The 20,926-nt window shown below is 41.7% G+C and overlaps 1 protein-coding gene across 2 annotated transcripts in view; it reads left to right on the forward strand.

Annotated features, from left to right (window-relative positions):
• The window catches only part of LOC140118356 (uncharacterized), a 315,197-nt gene that overhangs the window by 159,700 nt on the left and 134,571 nt on the right, over positions 1–20,926 (forward strand). For both annotated transcript variants that reach the window (XM_072136177.1, XM_072136178.1), the window contains exons 67-73: positions 3,875–4,425; positions 4,567–4,739; positions 4,829–4,987; positions 10,658–10,873; positions 12,036–12,255; positions 13,639–13,731; positions 14,471–14,653. In XM_072136177.1, coding sequence (XP_071992278.1) covers positions 3,875–4,425; positions 4,567–4,739; positions 4,829–4,987; positions 10,658–10,873; positions 12,036–12,255; positions 13,639–13,731; positions 14,471–14,653 — 1,595 coding nt within the window. The remainder of the gene's footprint in view (positions 1–3,874; positions 4,426–4,566; positions 4,740–4,828; positions 4,988–10,657; positions 10,874–12,035; positions 12,256–13,638; positions 13,732–14,470; positions 14,654–20,926) is intronic.

Raw genomic sequence — 20,926 nt, forward strand, 5'->3', positions numbered from 1 at the left:
AACCTTTTAGAGACTGAGTGCCCAAACTACAACCGAAATCCATGTATTTACCGTGAAGTGCCAACATGAAATTTTAAGCAGTAACTTATTGCTACCTGTTCTTTCACATCTTTCAATTGTATTGGCGGTCTGAGGCCACCAGTTAAAAGAAGGTGGGCAAATTCAAATTATCATTGAAGCTTCTCTCCACGGTCTCTCTGTAAAGGAACAATGGTCGGGTCCAACATGATGACCTCCAAAGATAATGCAGTTCTGTCAAAACCTCACTTTTCCTGCAGTTCCTAACAGCCAACAAAGTGTCGAATAGCACTGAGAGAGCAGCATCTCTTAATTTGCCTGGGACTGCAGGAAGATTGGAAGTGTTTGGTGAACTCTGTCCTAGGGTGATGGCCTGAATGCCCATAGAAAGAGCTCTGAGTGCCACCTCTGGCACCAGTGCCACAGGTTCGCCATCACTGGTATAGGGGATAGTTACTACAGGCTATTGGCCACTGGATAAACTTAAAACATCTAACATGACACTAATACAAATCAGTAGATGATATCAGTGGAGGTTTATGTCTTTCCCATTTATTTTCTGACTGAGAAAAAATCTCTAGTCAAGTATGTCTTATTTAGAGCAATTGGATTCTAACAGACATACTCCTTCCTACGAGCAGCTCTTGGGATTTAAAGGAAATCTACCATGAAAATAAAGTATGAAAACCAAGGGCACTTACTCATAGATCCAGGCACTGTGACTGTGGTAATCTTCTAAAATTAACTTAATTATTATTATGCTAATCAGGTTGTTAGATTGCCTCCCTTCCGCCTGCTCCCTCAGCACCTCTGCCTGAATAACAAATATAAGACGATTACCACAGTCACAGTGCCTGGATCTATGAGGAAGTGTCCCGTGTATCATGCTTTATTTTAATGGTAGATCAGACCCCACTATGTTAGATGTCTAAAAGTAAACTTGGGAGAATGATGGCATAGTATGGCTATGATATTCTTTCTCATCAGTACGGCTGCTTACCAGAATTAATTATTTGTAGGTACAGGTACCACTACAGCCATGGATATAGGTCTTCACTTACATGGTTAGTTATCTGCTGCCTCCCTGGAAGGGAGCAAATGCTGTTACACAGATATGAGTGGCTTCAAAGTCATCTATGTATGGAGAAAAGAAATGTCATACAAGATAAATTTCATCAGCTGCTACAATTCCTAAGCAAACTAAATTCTTGCTCCAGGTCTCTGAAGATATTTTTTATCTAAACCCACAAAAAACAAGTGTTGAGGCATACACATTTTATTTAATAGCTAGAGGGAAATAAAAACATACACATAACATTCTCAATAAGGTCTGTCTCTTCCAAAACTCATCGAACAGACTGAATCCATAGGGAAGTCAAGAAGATTAAATTCGCAGTACAGGCGGCAGCTGTGTTACCCTGGTTTCCTGCCAATCTCCTCCATAATTAATAAGGAAAATAGTTGGTCAGGTCATATGAATGACTGGCATTGCTAATGGACTCAAATATGTCTTTTTATTTACGTAGATGTGCTTCACAATTTGTACACGTTTCTTTATCTGAGACAGTAATAAATCAGCACTGAACAAGCAGTGAAAGAGGAGGATATGGTTTTGTTTTCTGTGCAGAACTTCATCTCACATTTATTTGATCGCTCACACCCCGGCCTGACTCTTGAGATTGATGCACATAACAGCACCATTTGTCTTGTCTTCACAGACATGCACAAATCTTAGGCAGCATTGCCTTTTGTACTCCAGCCAGTTATGCTTCCTAACCTGTTTTCCTGGTAAATCACCCAGTTTCTAAAGTCCATAACCAAGTAGTCATTCCTTTATATAAAGTAATTATCTTTGCAGTATTAGGATACTCAGCAGTGCTGCAGCTTCATGGGCCCTTATAAACAATGCATAACCGGTCCCCCATCTACTCTATGTCCTCTATAATATTGATGTCTTCTTATGTATCTATGCCATATGATACTAGTTCTACTTCTATAGCTACACCTAGATAATCATATACATTATTCTTCTAGTATAAAACATGCCATTTATACTAGATGTGTTTTTCACAGCCCTATAGACTTAGCTACTTGCGCACTGCCGTGTGCTGTGCCATGATCTGGCTGCGTGATTTGAAACCAGATTACAGCCCCAATTGTTGTCAATGGAGGCCATACATGCTGTGAAGTGAGCAAACTGTGTCTCGCTGTGCCTGAGCTGAGGGGTCACACTGCAAATGATAGAACAGGTCCTATTACTGCCTTGTTTTGCAGCATGGCCGCTCAGCTTCCTATGGAGAGGGGAGGGGTGCGTAGTGCTCACCCATCCCCTCTCCTTCCTACTTGCGGCTCACAGTACACTGCTGCTGCTAACAATGCCACGAGTAGGATCTACTCTGCATGTGTATGAGCCCATGACAGCTGAAAAAACCTCTCCTACGGAAACAATGTTTGTGTGCATGAGGCCTTATTCTAATTCTAATACATGGCTTACACCTGAAGGCTTATTGACAAGGACAACAGGGGGAATATATTAAGACTGGTCTATTGTACACACGTCTTCCTCCTCTGTACTATCAGATACACTTAAGAGGCTTCAGAGTTTTGAGATGTCGTCTCCACCAGTTTAAGGATGGAACTACAATTGCTATATTTTACTTCCTGCTTCTATACTTTACACCCCTTCATGCCCAAAGTGACATATTGAGCAGAAAACTGACAAAAATTGTGGAAAAAGAGTCTTTTCATATGCCTTGGGCACCAAAATACTGTCAGGAAAAGCATGTTAGAGTCCCCCCAACGTGATTATTTTGTGGAGCTTAATTTTACTTTCCAAATTTTATAATACAATTGAATACAGAACTTGGTGAGGAATTTTTTGCAAGTATTTTTGGACAACTACCATCTTGTTTATAGTAAATGTCACAAGGTATACAATATTGTGAACAGAAAGCACAGGACTTTCTCACTCTAAAGTTTAAAGTGCATCTACCACCAGGATAAAGGACTGTATGAAAATGAGCCTGAGGGGCTTCAGGCTCTATACGTGTGAATGGAGCATGGAGACCCTCAGGCTCATTTACATAAAGTCTTTCATCCTGGTGGTAGATGTCCTTTAAGCTTCCTTTACTTTATATTAGATTCATTATAATTTATCCAAAGCACAAAACATGTATACAGGAATTTAAAAATTATGTAAAATAATATAAATAATGCACATTTTGTGTAATTATGAAATTTATTGCCGTCAATATTAGCAGTAGTCTTTAAGCACTCCCAAATTAAATGATAATTTACATGCCATAGTGAATTGTGACAGCAACATCTAAGGGGTTTAGAGAGCAGATGAACCAGCAACCCTGCCATTCCTCTGTAACCTGATGCTTCCCCAGGATGCTGTCAGTATATCCCTATTAGGTCTAATACATTTGACATCCAACAATTTAAAAATTTAGCACACTGCCCTGCATAAGCGGGACAGTGTATTATGTATTGATGTGTAATACAACCAACATTTTTTGTAATAAAAACAATAATACTATAGGAAATTTTTGTGTAGTATACTGTCACGTTTACTACACATGGAATGAGCCTAAAAGGCAGCTTAGGATGTCATTAAAAGTATTTTCTGGAAACCATTTGTTGCGAAAACAACATGCCCACATACAATTTTATTGAAAAAAAAAACAGATCAGGGCACTTGGTGTTCGACAACCGAAATTCCATCATGATTGTTTACTAGTTGTATAGTTTGTGGACAAATTAACTTTTCCAGGAGCTGTAAATCTGAAATGCAAACTTCTTTCTCTATATGGTCTACTTTGAATCTATCTTAACACGTCTTCTTGTCTTATAGGGAAAACCTTGTAGAACATGCAAGCTTTCATATACAAGACTTAGACATGTTGACCAAGCAGGAAATAGAAAATGTGTGTCATCTTTTATCATCCATGCACCTGTCTGTCGCTGACCATGCCAAGTCACATAGTCGAAAGTATGGAAATATAACCAATGCACATTTTGAGAAATTTGTGCATTGTTTCAGAACCCTTTTACAAGATCAGTATGCATTAATCAAAAAAGAACATGAGGTGTCTGTGGAGACTTTAAGTGGCATTGATAAAAAGCTTAAAACACATGAAAAATTGACTGATAACCTTAGACATGAAAAAACTGTACTTGAACAACACAAAGATGGAACACTGAAAATATTACACCAAATTGCTCAGGACAAAGCTGTCATGGAACAGAAGATACATGTTGTTCACAAACAGTTGGAGAAGATTAAGAAGCTGAGATCACTTCTCCCAGAGTATCAAGTGGCACTTGAAAAAGCAGAATATAAATGTTCTGCAATCATTGAAAACATTAAGGAACTGGTGCAAAACATGGATGTAACAGCTTTGGGTAAGTAACAGTTTCAATACCTGTATCACAGTAGCGACATTCATGAAGAGCCTTGATATGATCCTCACAAAAAAAACTATTTCTAGAAATAAGACAATTTACAAACCCGTTTATACTTTAATGCCAAAATTTTTCTTACAGGAGAATTGCGTGCGATGCAGAAGCCTGACGTGGACATCGAAGAACTGATGGCCTCTATCATAATTATTCTAAAGTCACCCAATGCAGATCTGACATGGGCAAAAGGAGCTAAGAGGCAGATGGCCAACATAGATCGCTTCCTAAATGAGTTGTCAACTTTCCATGTTTCCCAGGTGAAATATTTTTGGTTTAATTTTTGACTAATTTAGATAATTTTCTATATTTTAGTAGATTCTTTTTAACAATATATTTTGAATTTTAGTTGTCTCAGTCTACATTAGAACTCCTTGAAACAAACACAAAGAAAACACTGTTTAATCCTGAGAACATGGAGCGGAAGGCAGCTGGTAATGTGGCAGTGGGAAGTCTTATGAGATGGCTCCAATGTGCAGTGCAGTATTATAGGATTCTGACATCTAAGGTAACTTTAAATTAACCTATAGGAAATATTGTGTGAGGAATGCTGATAGTTAACAATATGTGTCCAGTGGAAAGGGCAAAATATAGTAAGGAAAAACTTAAACAGGAAAAACTAAATAATTTTGCTTTGTCCAGTATTTCAGCACGCAGATTTAATAATTTAAGTTTAAAGAACTTAATTTTATAGTACAATTAGAAAAAAAATGTAAATTATTATATGCATGAAGGACTGTAGTTCTTTATCACATTCCAATATCATCTTCATTCCTTGAAATAAGGGGAGGAGAAACATTTCGGTGCTGGAGGTTAAGAGTAGAAAATTCAGATAAGTGGTGACAGTGGCAGGCCTAGTGTTTTCTGTGGTTTTGGGAGGTGCACAGGAAATGGAGTACAGCAGGGAGAAGAAAGAAACATTCCATTATTTCACTGACCTTTTGTAGAAACTATTTAAACATAGATGTTTTATTTTTAATTTTGTTGGAAGATCCTTTGTATATTGTATAGAGCATTGAATAGTGGAGGACCTTTAAACACTACCATTGACTATAACTCTTTGCATCCACTTGGCTTATTCTAAATTCATTGAAGTTTTCTTCACCGTTCCTGAATGATCAATTTTATTATTATTGGAATTGCACATTCAGAAGAGTGGTGTTTTGTAGCTTGCTCCAGTCCAGGTTCACTATCTGACAATAAAGAGCCTAGTATGCATATTTAGTGCAAAACTACCCTGAAACTATGTTTATTTGACTCTTTACTGTCACAGTACAGTTCTGTCTGGGAGCAAACAACCTGGCTCTGCCCATCTAACAGTAGAGTTGAAAATAATGACACAAACAATTTACACAAACAATTTTAACTATGCCGAAATTATTTGGTAACAATGGTGATTAAAGGTTGCAAATAGTTGGGGTTGGGGAAGGTGGTGAGAGCTCCTCCTTAAATAGTTGAAAAATAGTCATCTAGTTTGCTTCATTATTCCTTTCTATTATATCTTGTATTCCTGTAGAAGACTCTTAAACATTCACCTTATATCTTCACAAACCTTCTGTCAGCCACTCACAGTAGCTATTGATTTTTTCTTTTAATAATGTAAATGAAAGTGAATATAAAGAAATAATACTGGCATAGGCTATCAGTGGTAGTTCAGGCATTTCAATGCCATACCAGACAGAACAGAAAAAATTGGAAGAATTTCGAGAAAAAATAGTTCTCTTTCTGTTCTGTCCAATAAAGGAAAAATGGTAGGTTCAAATAGAAATGCAAGGCAGGGACACACATCAATTGAACTTATATCATTTCAAAACAAAGAGATATGTTAAATAAAGTTATAAATATTTATTGACATGAAAGGATTAAAAACATTTATAAACGAACAACATGTACATCAAACAATGCCCCCAATTTGATGATAAGGTCAAAATATATATGTTTTTTTATATTACAAATTCATACAAATATACGTGCATATTAAAATGTTCAAAGTAAAAACTGCAATATTAGTTATCCCAATAAACATTAAATACGAATATAAAAAACCCTATAAGCCAGCCGCTGAAAGCCAAGCTGTGCTCAGTAAATGTATACTATATACTATGTAAACAATAGACAAGCAATGGCTACCAGATGACAGCGATCAAATATAATAAAAATGAAAGAAGTCTACATTATCAGAGGAGCAGCATGAATTGGGAGTGACAGCTTTATCAAGGGTTCTTGCTCCGTACTATCGAAGTAACATGATGGATAAAAGTAGTGAGCTAAACAAATTGTTATTGTAACATATGTTTGCCTTTAAATATTTATTTAGGATAATACTTTAATGGTTTTGTTGTAGTCTGTAGTAGTGCACATTCACATATTTTGTTACAGTGAGATAAAGTTAAAGCTTATCCATATTAATTAAAGCCTGTCACCAGGAGAGTCATTTTTAGCTGGTTCCAACAATAGCCTATGCAATGCTGATTTTAACCGGTTAAGGACCGGGCCCTTTCCTGTTTTTTCATGTCCATTTTTCACTCCCCACCTTCAAAAATCTATAACTTTTTTATTTTTACACGTAAAGAGCTGTGTGACGGCTTGTTTTCTGCGTAACAAATTGCACTTCATAATGATGGTATTAAATATTCCATGCCATGTACTCGGAAGCGGGAAAAAAAATCCAAATGCAATGAAAATGGTGAAAAAACGCATTTGCACCATTTTCTTGTGGGCTTGGATATTACGTCTTTCACTGAGCGCCCCAAATGACATGTCTATTTTATTCTTTGGGTCGGTACAATTAAGGGGATACCAAATTTGTATAGGTTTTATAATGTTTTCATACATTTACAAAAATTAAAACCTCCTGTACAAAAATAATTTTTTTGATTTTGCCAACTTCTGGCGCTAATAACTTTTTTATACTTTGGTGTACGGAGATGTGGGTGGTGTCATTTTTTGCGAAATTTGATAATATTTTCAATGATATAATTTTTAGGACTGTACGACCTTTTGATCACTTTTTATAGATTTTTTTAGATTTTTCAAAATGGCAAAAAAGTGCCATTTTCGACTTTGGGCGCTATTTTCCGTTACGGGGTTAAACGCATTGAAAAACCGTTATCATATTTTGATAGATCGGGCATTTTCGGACCCGTCGATACCTGATGTGTTTATGATTTTTACTGTTTATTTATATTTATGTCAGTTCTAGGGAAAGGGGGGTGATTTGAAATTTTAGGTTTTTTTATTATAATTTTTTTTTTTAAACTTTTTTTTATTTTTATTTACCCTATTTTTCAGACTCCCTAGGGTACTTTAACCCTAGGTTGTCTGATCGATCCTATCATATACTGCCATACTACAGTATGGCAGTATATGGGGATTTTCTAACTCATTCATTACAATGTGCTATCAGCACATTGTAATGAAGGGGTTAAAACGAAATAGCCTCGGGTCTTCGGAAGACCCGAGGCTACCATGGAGACGGATCGCCGCCCCCCGATGACGTCACGGGGAGCGGCGATCCCAGGTAAGATGGCGGCGCCCATGCGCCGCTATCTGTTTGAGGCTGCCGGCAGCTTTGCCGGCAGCCCACGCTGTAAAAACACCCGCGATCGGTGCTAGCACTGATCGCGGATGTTACCGGTAAGCCTTTGCTGCAATATGCAGCAAAGACTTACCGGCTATGGAGAGGGCTCAGCCCGTGAGCCCTCTCCATGCAGCGCGACGCGACCGCCGCCGTGAATACACGGCGGGCGGTCGCGAACCGGTTAAAAAAGCATATGAATCATTTCAGTACTTTATAACATGTTATTTTACATTACTGGGTGCCTGTGTCTCAGTTACTTCATACATTCTTTCTCTGCTCCAAACTCATCAAGCTCCCTTCCCCTGCCCATTTGCTGTCATGTGCATTGAGTAGGCAGGAGAGGGAGGAGGACTCCCCACATGCTGCTGAGAGGGAGCCAGTTAATGTGGAATAAAGTGTTATAAAGTTCTGAAATGATTTAGAATGATGATAATTTTTAAAATCAGCATAGCATAGGCTATTGTAACTTGTCGCCAGCTAAAAAATGACATTTCTGGTTATGGGTTCACTCTAAATATTTTACAGTTATTGGGGCACATTTACTAACAACAGTGTGCAGAATGTGTGTATAGTGTGCAGAATCTGTGTATAGTGCAGAATGCGCAAGATTCTGGATTTCTGCCGAATGTTCTTCATGAATCTGGCGCCCTCTGTGCTGCCCTGACAGTGCACAACTTCTTTTTTGGTGCACTTTTAACATAGGGAGTGTGACACATTTCCGTAGGACTTTGCATGTTAAATCTGGTGCACGATCCGACTGAGCACCGGAACGCCCCCTTCAGTGCAGAAATTTGTGTTGCCTGAAGACTAGTGCAGCTGCGCCACAAAATGGTCAAGTGCGACACAAATGTGATCCAGACACTTCTCAAATACCTGTGCAAGCAGTTTGCATTACAAAGAACATGGAAAGTCCGTCAGAAAACTGGCGCATGGTCCTTAGTAAATGTGCCCCATTAACTTTAAATGATTTGTAAATCTTGCTTTACAATATCTATTAGAAAGTCATCAAGTTCAAAAAACTAATACGCATTATCTGAGAAGAAACACATTCCTGAATCTATCTCCGTCCCTTCATGTGTTCAAAGAAACCAATTTAAACAAATTTTTACCAAGGCCAAATGTCAATCATAAGAAGAAATATGTGTGAAATTTTAATTGCAAGATGTTCAGTGTAAATTTAATGAGTTAAATAAGAGAGTGGAGAATTGCGGCACACTCAGCTCATGCATAATGTTGACTTAAATTGGTTCTCTAGAGGTGGTGAGAATTGCATTTGTAGAATTTACACACTGATAGAGCAAATGTACAGGGCTCCGTAGGTTAAGGTTATAAATCAGAATCATTTAACTTTCTTTGAGTGATTGCCGGAGAGTATAATGCTTCAGAAAGCTGGCTTGAGATATAAGTGATCATTCTGCCTAGATTATTGAAATACTGCTCAATATTCATAAATCAGTGATCATTAATTCCCCAAATAGTTCCTGTCGGCTTCCTAAATAAATCCCTGCCAGTTTAATTGAGATTGAAAGAGACTTTGCTTATTTACCGTGAATTACAACAAAAGAAATGTTGTGTGTCATGTGGATGTAAACATGAATGATCTGCAAAATCATTTGCTTAATGCCCCAGACAGTTGACAAATGTAATGGATAGAAATTGCATGCAGCATCCTCCTTTCAGTGGCAGCAGTTATTAAATACTGCTTACTAGTTTTTAGAGTGTGCCTCCTGTAATTCAATCAACACAATGGCCATTTACCACTCTAGCCAGCACAGATTAATTGAACCAACTACTGTCAGATCGAATTGGTGCGAACTGTTGTTACTGATGAAGAGCAGTCCCTAAGTAGCTAGTGTTTTATTGCACTACTTGACCGATTAATAAGATTGTACTGCAGCGACCAGTATGTCATCTAGTCCTAAGCATGTGTACAACTAGGCAACTAGCATGTGTAAAAATAGGTAATGGAAAAGTAGCAGAGTTTATCAATGCAACAGTATGTGCAACCAAATACAGTAATTGTAATTTGGTTTTCCATACAAGTTAAGATATCTAATATGGTCACTAAGGCCTCATGTACATGACCGCAAGATTACAAACTTCAGTTTGTTGGAGGGTTACATAGCCTAAAAATGTCTCTCCATGAAAATAAATAGAAATTAAGATTCTTCCTGAAGTGAAAGCACTGTACAATAAGCCTTACAATGACCGATCTATAGTTATAACCATAGTGCTGATTTGCATATGGCCCACAGCCACTGTGTTTATATTGCAATACATATTACTTATTGGTACAGTTCTGCTTATGGCAAGACATCCATTTTAATCACTTTTCCAGTAGTTCATCAAATGCTTCTTATACATTACTGTGTGGTCCTGGCAAAACTCTTTTTAGAGATCATTAGTGAAAGAATAGACTTTTATCTTGACCATTAATACTTAAACACATATTCCTAAGAGGTGCAACAGCTCACAGAAAGGGTAATATTCCCTAGAGTAAGATTCCCTGAAATTACTTTTTTATCACTTGAGCACCTGTATTACATTTAAAAATAGTTATTCATTTTTTGATCATTCACAATATTTTATATATTTTAGGTAAAACCTCTGCAGGATAAGGTGTCAGAAATGACTATGGCCTTAAAAGAAGCAGAAAAGAAAATGACAACTTTACAGCAAAGAAAGAAAGCTCTTCTTTTAAGATTGGCTGACCTGGAGAAAAGCTTCGAGGAAGCAACCATGCATAAAAACAAGCAACAACAGCGAACAATGGAAATAGCCTCGAGATTGGATCAAGCAGCAAAAATAGCTCAGGTATGTTTCATATCAACAAATAAATATAGACATAAAATTTAATTTTATTACAACTGGAAAAAATGTGAATATTCTTGAAACATACAGTAATCTTTGCAAACCCAATATCACAAAAAGATGTGGACAGTAGTTCAATATTTATTTTCTTTTATTTCCTTGTGATTGTCGCGGTAGTCACTAACCTCGCTGGTTGAATGAAACTTTGCTTCGTCAGCTTCCTCTAGTACTTAAAAGTGCTGGCATGCGGAGCCTAAAAGCCCCCAGCTCTTCACGGCTAGGCAGGATTGATTTGGGCTGCGATGGACTCCAAGACGCTTAGCCTGTAGGGAAGTGGCAGGAGGTGAAAATATGGGTGGTTAATGACTGGTACAAAGTTGAAGACAAGACTTAGCAGATGGCAGAGCAGAGTACAGGGCCAAAAATTGGATGACAAACAGGTTGTGGTCAAAACTGCAAAGGTCTGAGATGCACGGATTGCACACAAGGCCACAAGACGGGTTTAGCAAGTAATCCACATAATTGCCACTGAATTTAGTCAGAATGCAGGAGGAATCAGTTCAGAATAGTGACATGACCCAGAAGACGCCATAATTGGGCGAAACCCTGGGTCGGGCCAAGACCGTTTGGCATTTGACAAAACTGCTTTTATCTTATAGGCCTTTTTATATTTTTTTTTACTAATAAATTGGTGAATTACTCTTGGATAACCTACACTATGTTGCTGCCTGTGTTTTCCATTTAGTGGACGGACATAGTATATTTGCTCATATGGGAGATCTATGCGAGTATATGAAGTAATCCATTTAAGGGCATGAACATAGAAGTGCTTTATTTCTTCCACTACTCCGGACGTTTAATTGCTTTCTACTGTTTCCACTATTTGGATCGTCACCTGGGAGAAGGAGTTTTCGAGCGCAACCCTTAACTTCAGTGAATTCATAATTAAAGTTGCTTTGTTTTTTTTAGGCACATGTAACGCAAACTTCCATAACATGCTTATATTATTGTTGTACATATTTGGTTTTCTAATCTATAATAATATAAAAGCACCTTATAAAGATCCAAGTCCTTTCGATTACCTACCCCACACTCAATCCTATGAAGTGGCACATAACTAGACAACTCTATTTAGCTGTCTATAATATCTTTAATCTCTTTGCAGCTTCTTGGGGAGGAGAACAAGAAATACTCTGCTATTGTAAGCTCCCTTCCAGACAGGCTCAGTGGGATCCTGGGAAGTACAGCCATGGCAGCCGGATTAGTGTCGTACCTTGGTACTTATGAGCACCACTTTCGACAGCTCATGCTAACAGTGGAGTGGCCCATGGCTGTGAAAGAGAGAGGTTTTAGGTTAATGATAGACTCAATTGATCCAGACAAAGGTAACATAAATCAGGTTAAATATAATCTAAAATATGATCTAAAATATATGTTATACGTTAAAATAAAAACTGAAAGCCACAGGTTGCTTTTTAAATCCTACATTGTAGGATATTGTAGAAACGGCATAGATTGTAAAATAGTAATCATTTTTGTAATGACTGTAATTACATTTTCATTTTTCTTGTCATTTTCACAACATTTGTACATTTGCAATAGCACACAGCATTCTTCTTTTATTTTGAAGGCTGTATAATATTTTGTATTGAAGAGACCTTAAATGCTCTATAAATATATGAAGAGTGTCACAAAATATCACATATTCTAGTTTCAAAGAAGCATCATTGTTCAGCCATCAGCAAAGCTGCCAATGTCTACATGACTTGGCATGGTATAATAAATATGGAGGTGTAATGATTTTTTTTGTATACAGAGCAGTGGAGTCATAATGAATATTGTTAATTGGCCAAAGTTGTGTGTGAGCAGGGATTGACTTAATCATTTTACAACCTCTTTAACCCCTTACCACATTTTGACGTTCCTGATCATCCTGATATGAAAGGGGGTATGAAGAGGCTGAGCCCTCTTCATACTTACTGGGTGTTTGCTGCATGATGCAGCAAACAACCGTCGCTAACACCCGGAATAAGTCCTGGCACCGATTGTGGGTATTAACCATTTTAATGCCTCGGGCAGAGGTTCCGGGGACATTTAAATGTTGGGGGTGCATGGGCGCCACCGTCTTGGTCTTGTTACGTCATTGGGCCGCAACGATCAGTTGCCAAGACAGCCATGAGTTTATGTCAAACTCCAAGGCCTGTCTTTAGGCAGAATCTGTTACTCACAGACTGATACAGATGCTCAGCAAAATCCCATTATACTTCTTAACAGTAGTATTGAGGGTTGGGAGCTAAAAAATGTAAACTAAAAAATGTAAAAAAGGCCAGCAGAGTTAAGGGGTTAAAGGTCATCTACCATCTGCATCAAATTGCAAACCAACACACATGCAGGTGTATGCCCCCTCTGGAAGCATCTGCTCTTCTTTTAACTTCTTATGCACTTGTTTTTTTAAAAAAAGGCTTTACAAATATGCAAATGAGCCTGAGGGGCTCCTTACACCAATTATATTAATTGATAATGGAGCCCCGCAGGGTCATTTGCATATTTTTAAGCCTTTTTTTTGGTAAAAAAAAATAGCATAATAAGCTAAAAGAAGATACTGCCAATAGGGGAACACACCAAAATGTAACTGTGCTTAGTTTACAATCCTTCATCATGGTGGTAGATATCCTTTAAGCATTTTAGGTCACCATTATAATTAATTTGTGATTGACATTTATTCTGTTATAGCTTTATCAACAGTTTAATTGTATTTCATTATATAGGACGTGTGATTGAGTTTTCTGTTATATTGAACTGTGATTCTCCACGGGAAAGTCAAAAATGCAGTTCCAGAGGTGAACAACAAAAAATTGAAGGTATGTTCGGTTTCTTTTTTTTATAAATCTTTGGCTTCATCTGCAAAATTCAAATGTGCCAAATCCCATTGGAGATGACCTCCACTGGAGCAGGAGCTTAGTCATAGTAGCTTATTCTTCACCTCCCTCCTCAGCTCCTGAATAATTGTAAGTCACACATTAAGACCTATGGGGCGAGGGGCGAACTAATCAAAAAATGCAAAATGCAAATCATAAAATGATAAGAAATAGTATAACTAAAGTAAAACACACACTGCAAAACCAAATAGTTCAAAGTTATGTGAAAGCTTAGTTCTTAACTATAGACCAGTGATGTCTAACCTATGGCACTGGTGCCAGAGGTGGCACTCAGAGCCCTTTCTGTGGGCACTCAGGCCATCACCAGAGATGACTCCAGGTATCTTCCTGCAGTCCCAGACAGCCCAGGACTTGCTGTGCACAGAGCTATTTTAAAGTGACAGCTGTACCTGGGACTATTTTCTGCTTTATTCGTGTCCTCGGGGTGCTGGTATCAATGAAAACTGTGACAGAGAAATTTTAATCACAAATTAAATTTCTGTGTTGGCACTTTGCGATAAATAAGCGGGTCTTTGTTGTAGTTTGAGCACTCGGTCTCTAAAAGGTTCGCCATCACTGCTATAGACTATACTTTATCATTACACATTACAACACACACAAGTTACAATATACACATTTTTACTATTTATTGCCTTATTACTCATTGTAATTTTTTCTACAGAAACACATAATATCACTATGCTGAATGAAGACCATCTGGCCCAAGAAAAAATATCTTCAAATGAGCTGTCATTGCACAGTGAGTGCTCACCCATCATTACAGATGAGCATTACATGGACTTTATAAAGGCTCTACTAAGGAGATTCGTGGAAGCCGATGTCATTAAAAAATGGTCAACAAAAGGTAAATCATTTCATCTTAGTAATGGCACTTACGTACACACACCTAAGAAGTTAAAAAATGAAAATTAATAATAAGCCCAAATCTTAACCCCTTAACGACCGGGCCCTTTTAGTTTTTTCACTTCCATTTTTCACTCCCCAGCTTCAAAAATCTATAACTTTTTCATTTTTCCACATAAAGAGCTCTTTGATGACTTGTTTTCTGCATAAGAAATTGCACGTCATAGTGATGGTATTTAATTTTCCATGTCGTGTACTGGGAAGAAAGAAAAAAATTCCAAAAACAGTGCAAATGATGCAAAAAAGCATTTGCACCGTTTTCTTGTGGGCTTGGATTTTATGGCTTTCAATGTGCGCCCCCAAATGACATGTCTACTTTATTCTTTGGGTCGGTGCGATCATGGAGTTACCAATTTTGTATAGGTTTTATAATATGTTCCTACATTTACAAAAATGTACACATTTTTTTTTATTTTGCCATCTTCTGGCGCTAATAACTTTTTCATACTTCATTGTACGGATTTTTGGGTGGTGTCTAGAGATGAGCGAACACTAAAATGCTCGGGTACTCGTTATTCGAGACGAACTTTTCCCGATGCTCGAGTGCTCGTCTCGAATAACGAACCCCATTGAAGTCAATGGGAGACTCGAGCATTTTTCAAGGGGACCAAGGCTCTGCACAGGGAAGCTTGGCCAAACACCTGGGAACCTCAGAAAAGGATGGAAACACCACGGAAATGGACAGGAAACAGCAGGGGCAGCATGCATGGATGCCTCTGAGGCTGCATAATCGCACCATTATGCCAAAATTATGGGCAACAGCATGGCCATGACAGAGTGACAGAATGAAGCTAGATAGCATCTAAAACATCCAATAATTGACCCTGACACTATAGGGGACGGCATGCAGAGGCAGCGGCAGCAGGCTAGAGAGTGTCATGGCGACATACCCTAAATGGACTCAGGCTTCAAACCAATGGGTGGCAGAGAGGAACCAAAGGAGGTGAGCAAGAAGCGCTCAAATAATATCGGTACATGATAAAAGTTTGCCAGTATATTTTGTGGATTACACAGCAGGGTGGCGACAAAGTTAACATGGAAGCCATGAAAACAACCCAAAATTCTGCCTGACACAGCTCGTTTGATAAGGGGACCATGTATGGAGGCAGTGAACTAGTAGTAGATTAAAGGTGCTGCAGTTAAAACTATGTTAGTTGGATCTTGGCATGGAGCTGGCGCTCCGCTGCCAGGCGAGCTTTCGCCAATCCAAGCCCCTGTCTATAGGCTACTCCCCAAACAGCACTTCTAAGAACCTTTTGTATAAGATCAAGTGTAGTAGCGTTCTTATAAGTTTAGGATATGGCGGGTGAGGGGAATGTAAACAGATGCGCAAGAAGCGCTGAAATAATATCCCTAAATGGTAAAAGTTTGCAAGTATATTTTGGGGATTACACAGCAGGGTGGCGACAAAGTTAACAACTTTGATGTGGAATGCCCTGTAATAGCTCTTGGGCGGTGTGCCTTTTATCGCCTAGGCTCAGCAGTTTCAGCACCGCCTGCTGTCGCTTAGCGACGGCACTGCTGCTGTGCCTAGAGCTACCGACTGATGGCGCCATGCCCACGGATGGTAATTCGGAGGAGGAGGAGGTGGAGGAGGGGTGGGAGGAGGTATAGTAGGCCTTTGAGACCTGGACCGAGGTAGGCCCCGCAATTCTCTGCGTCGGCAGTATATGACCAGCCCCAGGGTCAGACTCGGTCCCAGCCTGCACCAAGTTAAGTGTAGTAGCGTTCTTATAAGTTTGGGATATGGCGGGTGAGGGGAATGTAAACAGATGCGCAAGAAGCGCATGATGCGCATGGAGCTGGCGTTCCGCTGCCAGGCGAGCTTTCGCCAATCCAAGCCCCTGTCTCTAGGCTACTCCCCAAACAGCACTTCTAAGAACCTTTTGTATAAGATCAAGTGTAGTAGCGTTCTTATAAGATTAGGATATGCCGGGTGAGGGGAATGTAAACAGATGCGCAAGAAGCGCTGAAATAATATCCCTAAATGGTAAAAGTTTGCCAGTATATTTTGTGGATAACACAGCAGGGTGGCGACAAAGTTAACAACTTTGATGTGGAATCCATGAAAACAACCCAAATTTCTGCCTGACACACCTCGTTTGATAAAGGGACGATGTATGGAGGCAGCTATATGGACGACTTTTGGAGGTAGCAATGGAGACAACGTGTGGAGGCTGCTATGGAGACAATTTAATTTGGATAGTGCCTGTATGTGGCAGTCCCAAACATTTTTCAAACCAGAGGAGCAGGTAGGTGGCCCTCCAGTAAAATGGGATAGATTGAGTGCCTGTATGTGGCAGTCCCAAAAATGTTTCAAACCAGAGGAGCAGGTAGGTGGCCCTCCAGTAAAATGGAATAGATTGAGTGCCTGTATGTGGCAGTCCCAAAAATTGTTCAAACCAGAGGAGCAGGTAGGTGGCCCTGCAGTAAAATGGAATAGATTGAGTGCCTGTATGTGGCAGTCCCAAAAATTGTTCAAACCAGAGGAGCAGGTAGGTGGCCCTGCAGTAAAATGGAATAGATTGAGTGCCTGTATGTGGCAGTCCCAAAAATGTTTCAAACCAGAGGAGCAGGTAGGTGGCCCTCCAGTAAAATGGAATAGATTGAGTGCCTGTATGTGGCAGTCCCAAAAATTGTTCAAACCAGAGGAGCAGGTAGGTGGCCCTCCAGTAAAATGGAATAGATTGAGTGCCTGTATGTGGCAGTCCCAAAAATTTTTTAAAACAGAGGACCGGGTAGGTGGCCCTCCAGAAAAATGGAATAGATTGAGTGCCTGTATGTGGCACTCACAAAAATTGTTTCAAACAGAGGACCGGGTAGGTGGCCCTCCAGAAAAATTAAATGCATGAAGTACTATAGCAAGAGCCAGTGGGCCCTGTCAAAAAATAGCCATTTTCCTCTGCTTTACTGTACAAAGAGGAGGAGAAGGAGGAAAATGAGGAGGAGGAGGAGGAGTGGATCAATTATTCAGGTTGAGCTTCCTTCACCTGGTGGAGATTGGAAATTCTGAGAAATCCAGCCTTTATTCATTTTAATAAGCGTCAGCCTGTCAGCGCTGTCAGTCGACAGGCGTGTACGCTTATCGGTGATGATGCCACCAGCTGCACTGAAAACCCGCTCGGACAAGACGCTAGCGGCAGGGCAGGCAAGAACCTCCAAGGCGTACAGCGCCAGTTCGTGCCACATGTCCAGCTTTGAAACCCAGTAGTTGTAGGGAGCTGTGTGATCATTTAGGACGATGGTATGGTCAGCTACGTACTCCCTCACCATCTTTCTGTAAAGATCAGCCCTACTCTGCCGAGACTGGGGACAGGTGACAGTGTCTTGCTGGGGTGACATAAAGCTGGCAAAAGCCTTGTAAAGCGTACCCTTGCCAGTGCTGGACAAGCTGCCTGCTCGCCTACTCTCCCTCGCTACTTGTCCCGCAGAACTACGCACTCTGCCGCTAGCGCTGTCAGAAGGGAAATACTGTTTCAGCTTGTGCACCAGGGCCTGCTGGTATTCATGCATTCTCACACTCCTTTCCTCTCCAGGGATGAGAGTGGGAAGATTTTGCTTGTACCGTGGGTCCAGGAGAGTGAACACCCAGTAATCGGTGCTGGAATAAATTCTTTGAACGCGAGGGTCACGGGATAGGCAGCCTAGCATGAAATCTGCCATATGCGCCAGAGTACCAACGCGTAAGAATTCACTCCCCTCACTGGCCTGACTGTCCATTTCCTCCTCCTCCAACTCCTCCAACTCCTCTTCTTCTGCCCATACACGCTGAACAGTGAAGGACTCAACAATGGTCCCCTCTTGTGTCTCGCCAACATTCTCCTCCTCTTCCTCCTCATCCTCCTCCACCTCCACCTCCTCCGATATGCGCTGAGAAACAGACCTCAGGGTGCTTTGGCTATCAACAAGGGAATATTCTTCCCCCGTCTCTTGTGACGAGCGCAAAGCTTCCGACTTCATGCTGACCAGAGAGTTTTTCAACAGGCCAAGCAGCGGGATGGTGAGGCTGATGATGGCGGCATCGCCACTGACCATCTGTGTTGACTCCTCAAAGTTACTCAGCACCTGACAGATATCAGACATCCACGTCCACTCCTCATTGTAGACTTGAGGAAGCTGACTGACCTGACTACCAGTTCTGGTGGAAGTTGACATCTGGCAGTCTACAATCGCTCTGCGCTGCTGGTAAACTCTGGATAACATGGTCAGTGTTGAATTCCACCTCGTGGGCACGTCGCACAACAGTCGGTGAGCGGGCAGTTGGAGGCGGCGCTGCGCTGCCCTGAGAGTGGCAGCATCTGGGCTGGACTTCCTGAAATGCGCACAGATGCGGCGCACCTTCGTGAGCAAATCAGACAGATTGGGGTATGTCTTGAGGAAACGCTGCACTATCAGATTTAACACATGGGCCAGGCATGGCACATGTGTCAGTCTGCCGAGTTGCAGAGCCGCCACCAGGTTACGGCCGTTGTCACACACAACCATTCCCGGCTTGAGGTTCAGCGGTGCCAGCCACAGATCAGTCTGCGCCGTGATGCCCTGTAATAGCTATTGGGCGGTGTGCCTTTTGTCGCCTAGGCTCAGCAGTTTGAGCACCGCCTGCTGTCGCTTAGCGACGGCACTGCTGCTGTGCCTAGAGCTACCGACTGATGGCGCCGTGCCCACGGATGGTAGTTCGGAGGAGGAGGTGGAGGAGGGGTGGGAGGAGGAGGAGGCATAGTAGGCCTGAAACACCTGGACCGAGGTAGGCCCCGCAATCCTCGGCGTCGGCAGTATATGAGCAGCCCCAGGGTCAGACTCGGTCCCAGCCTCCACCAAGTTAACCCAATGTGCCGTCAGCGATATATAGTGGCCCTGCCCGGCAGCACTCGTCCACGTGTCCGTGGTCAGGTGGACCTTGTCAGAAACGGCGTTGGTCAGGGCACGGATGATGTTGTCTGACACGTGCTGGTGCAGGGCTGGGACGGCACATCGGGAAAAGTAGTGGCGGCTGGGGACCGAATACCGAGGGGCGGCCGCCGCCATGAGGTTGCGAAAGGCCTCGGTCTCTACTAGCCTATAGGGCAGCATCTCCAGGCTAAGCAATCTGGAGATGTGCACATTAAGGGCTTGGGCGTGCGGGTGGGTTGCACTATATTTGCGTTTCCGCTCCAGCGTCTGGGGTATGGAGAGCTGAACGCTGGTGGATGCTGTGGAGGATCGTGGAGGCGACGATGGGGTTTTTGTGCCAGGGTCCTGGGCAGGGGGCTGACTAGCAGCTGACACAGGGGAAGGAGCAGTGGTGTGCACGGCCGGAGGTGAACGGGCTTGTTGCCACTGAGTGGGGTGCTTAGCATTCATATGCCTGCGCATACTGGTGGTAGTTAAGCTAGTAGTGGTGGAACCCCTGCTGAGCCTGGTTTGGCAAATGTTGCACACCACAGTCCGTCGGTCATCCGGTGTTTCCTTAAAGAACCTCCACACTTCTGAAGATCTAGCCCTCGCCGCAAGAGCCCTCACCACGGGAGCTTCACTAGTTGACAGTGGCGCTGATGCACCAGCTCTGGCCCTGCCTCTCCGTCTGGCCCCACCACTGCCTCTTCCAACCTGTTCAGGTCGAGGACTCTCCTCCGTCTCAGAAGCACTGTGTTCACCCGGCCTCTCAACCCAGCTTGGGTCTGTCACCTCATCATCCTCCGATCCCTCAGTCTGCTCCCCCCTCGGACTTCCTGCCCTGACAACAACTTCCCCACTGTCTGACAACCGTGTCTCCTCATCGTCGGACACCTCTTTACACACTTCCACTACGTCAAGAAGGTCATCATCACCCACAGACTGTGACTGGTGGAAAACCTGGGCATCGGAAAATTGCTCAGCAGCAACCGGACAAGTGGTTTGTGACTGTGGGAAGGGTCCAGAAAACAGTTCCTCAGAGTATGCCGGTTCAAATGCCAAATTTTCCTGGGAGGGGGCAGACTGGGGGGGAGGAGGCTGAGGTGCAGGAGCTGGAGGAGTGGCGATTTCGGTGACATGGGTGGACTGCGTGGAAGACTGACTGGTGGTGGACAAATTGCTCGAAGCATTGTCAGCAATCCACGACATCACCTGTTCGCACTGTTCTGGCCTCAACAGTGCTCTACCACGAGTCCCAGTAACTTCAGACATGAACCTAGGGAGTGTAGCTCTGCGGCGTTCCCCTGCTCCCTCATCAGCAGGTGGTGTCTCACCCCGCCCA

Source organism: Engystomops pustulosus, chromosome 2, assembly GCF_040894005.1.
Source record: "Engystomops pustulosus chromosome 2, aEngPut4.maternal, whole genome shotgun sequence".
Lineage (NCBI taxonomy): Eukaryota > Metazoa > Chordata > Amphibia > Anura > Leptodactylidae > Engystomops > Engystomops pustulosus.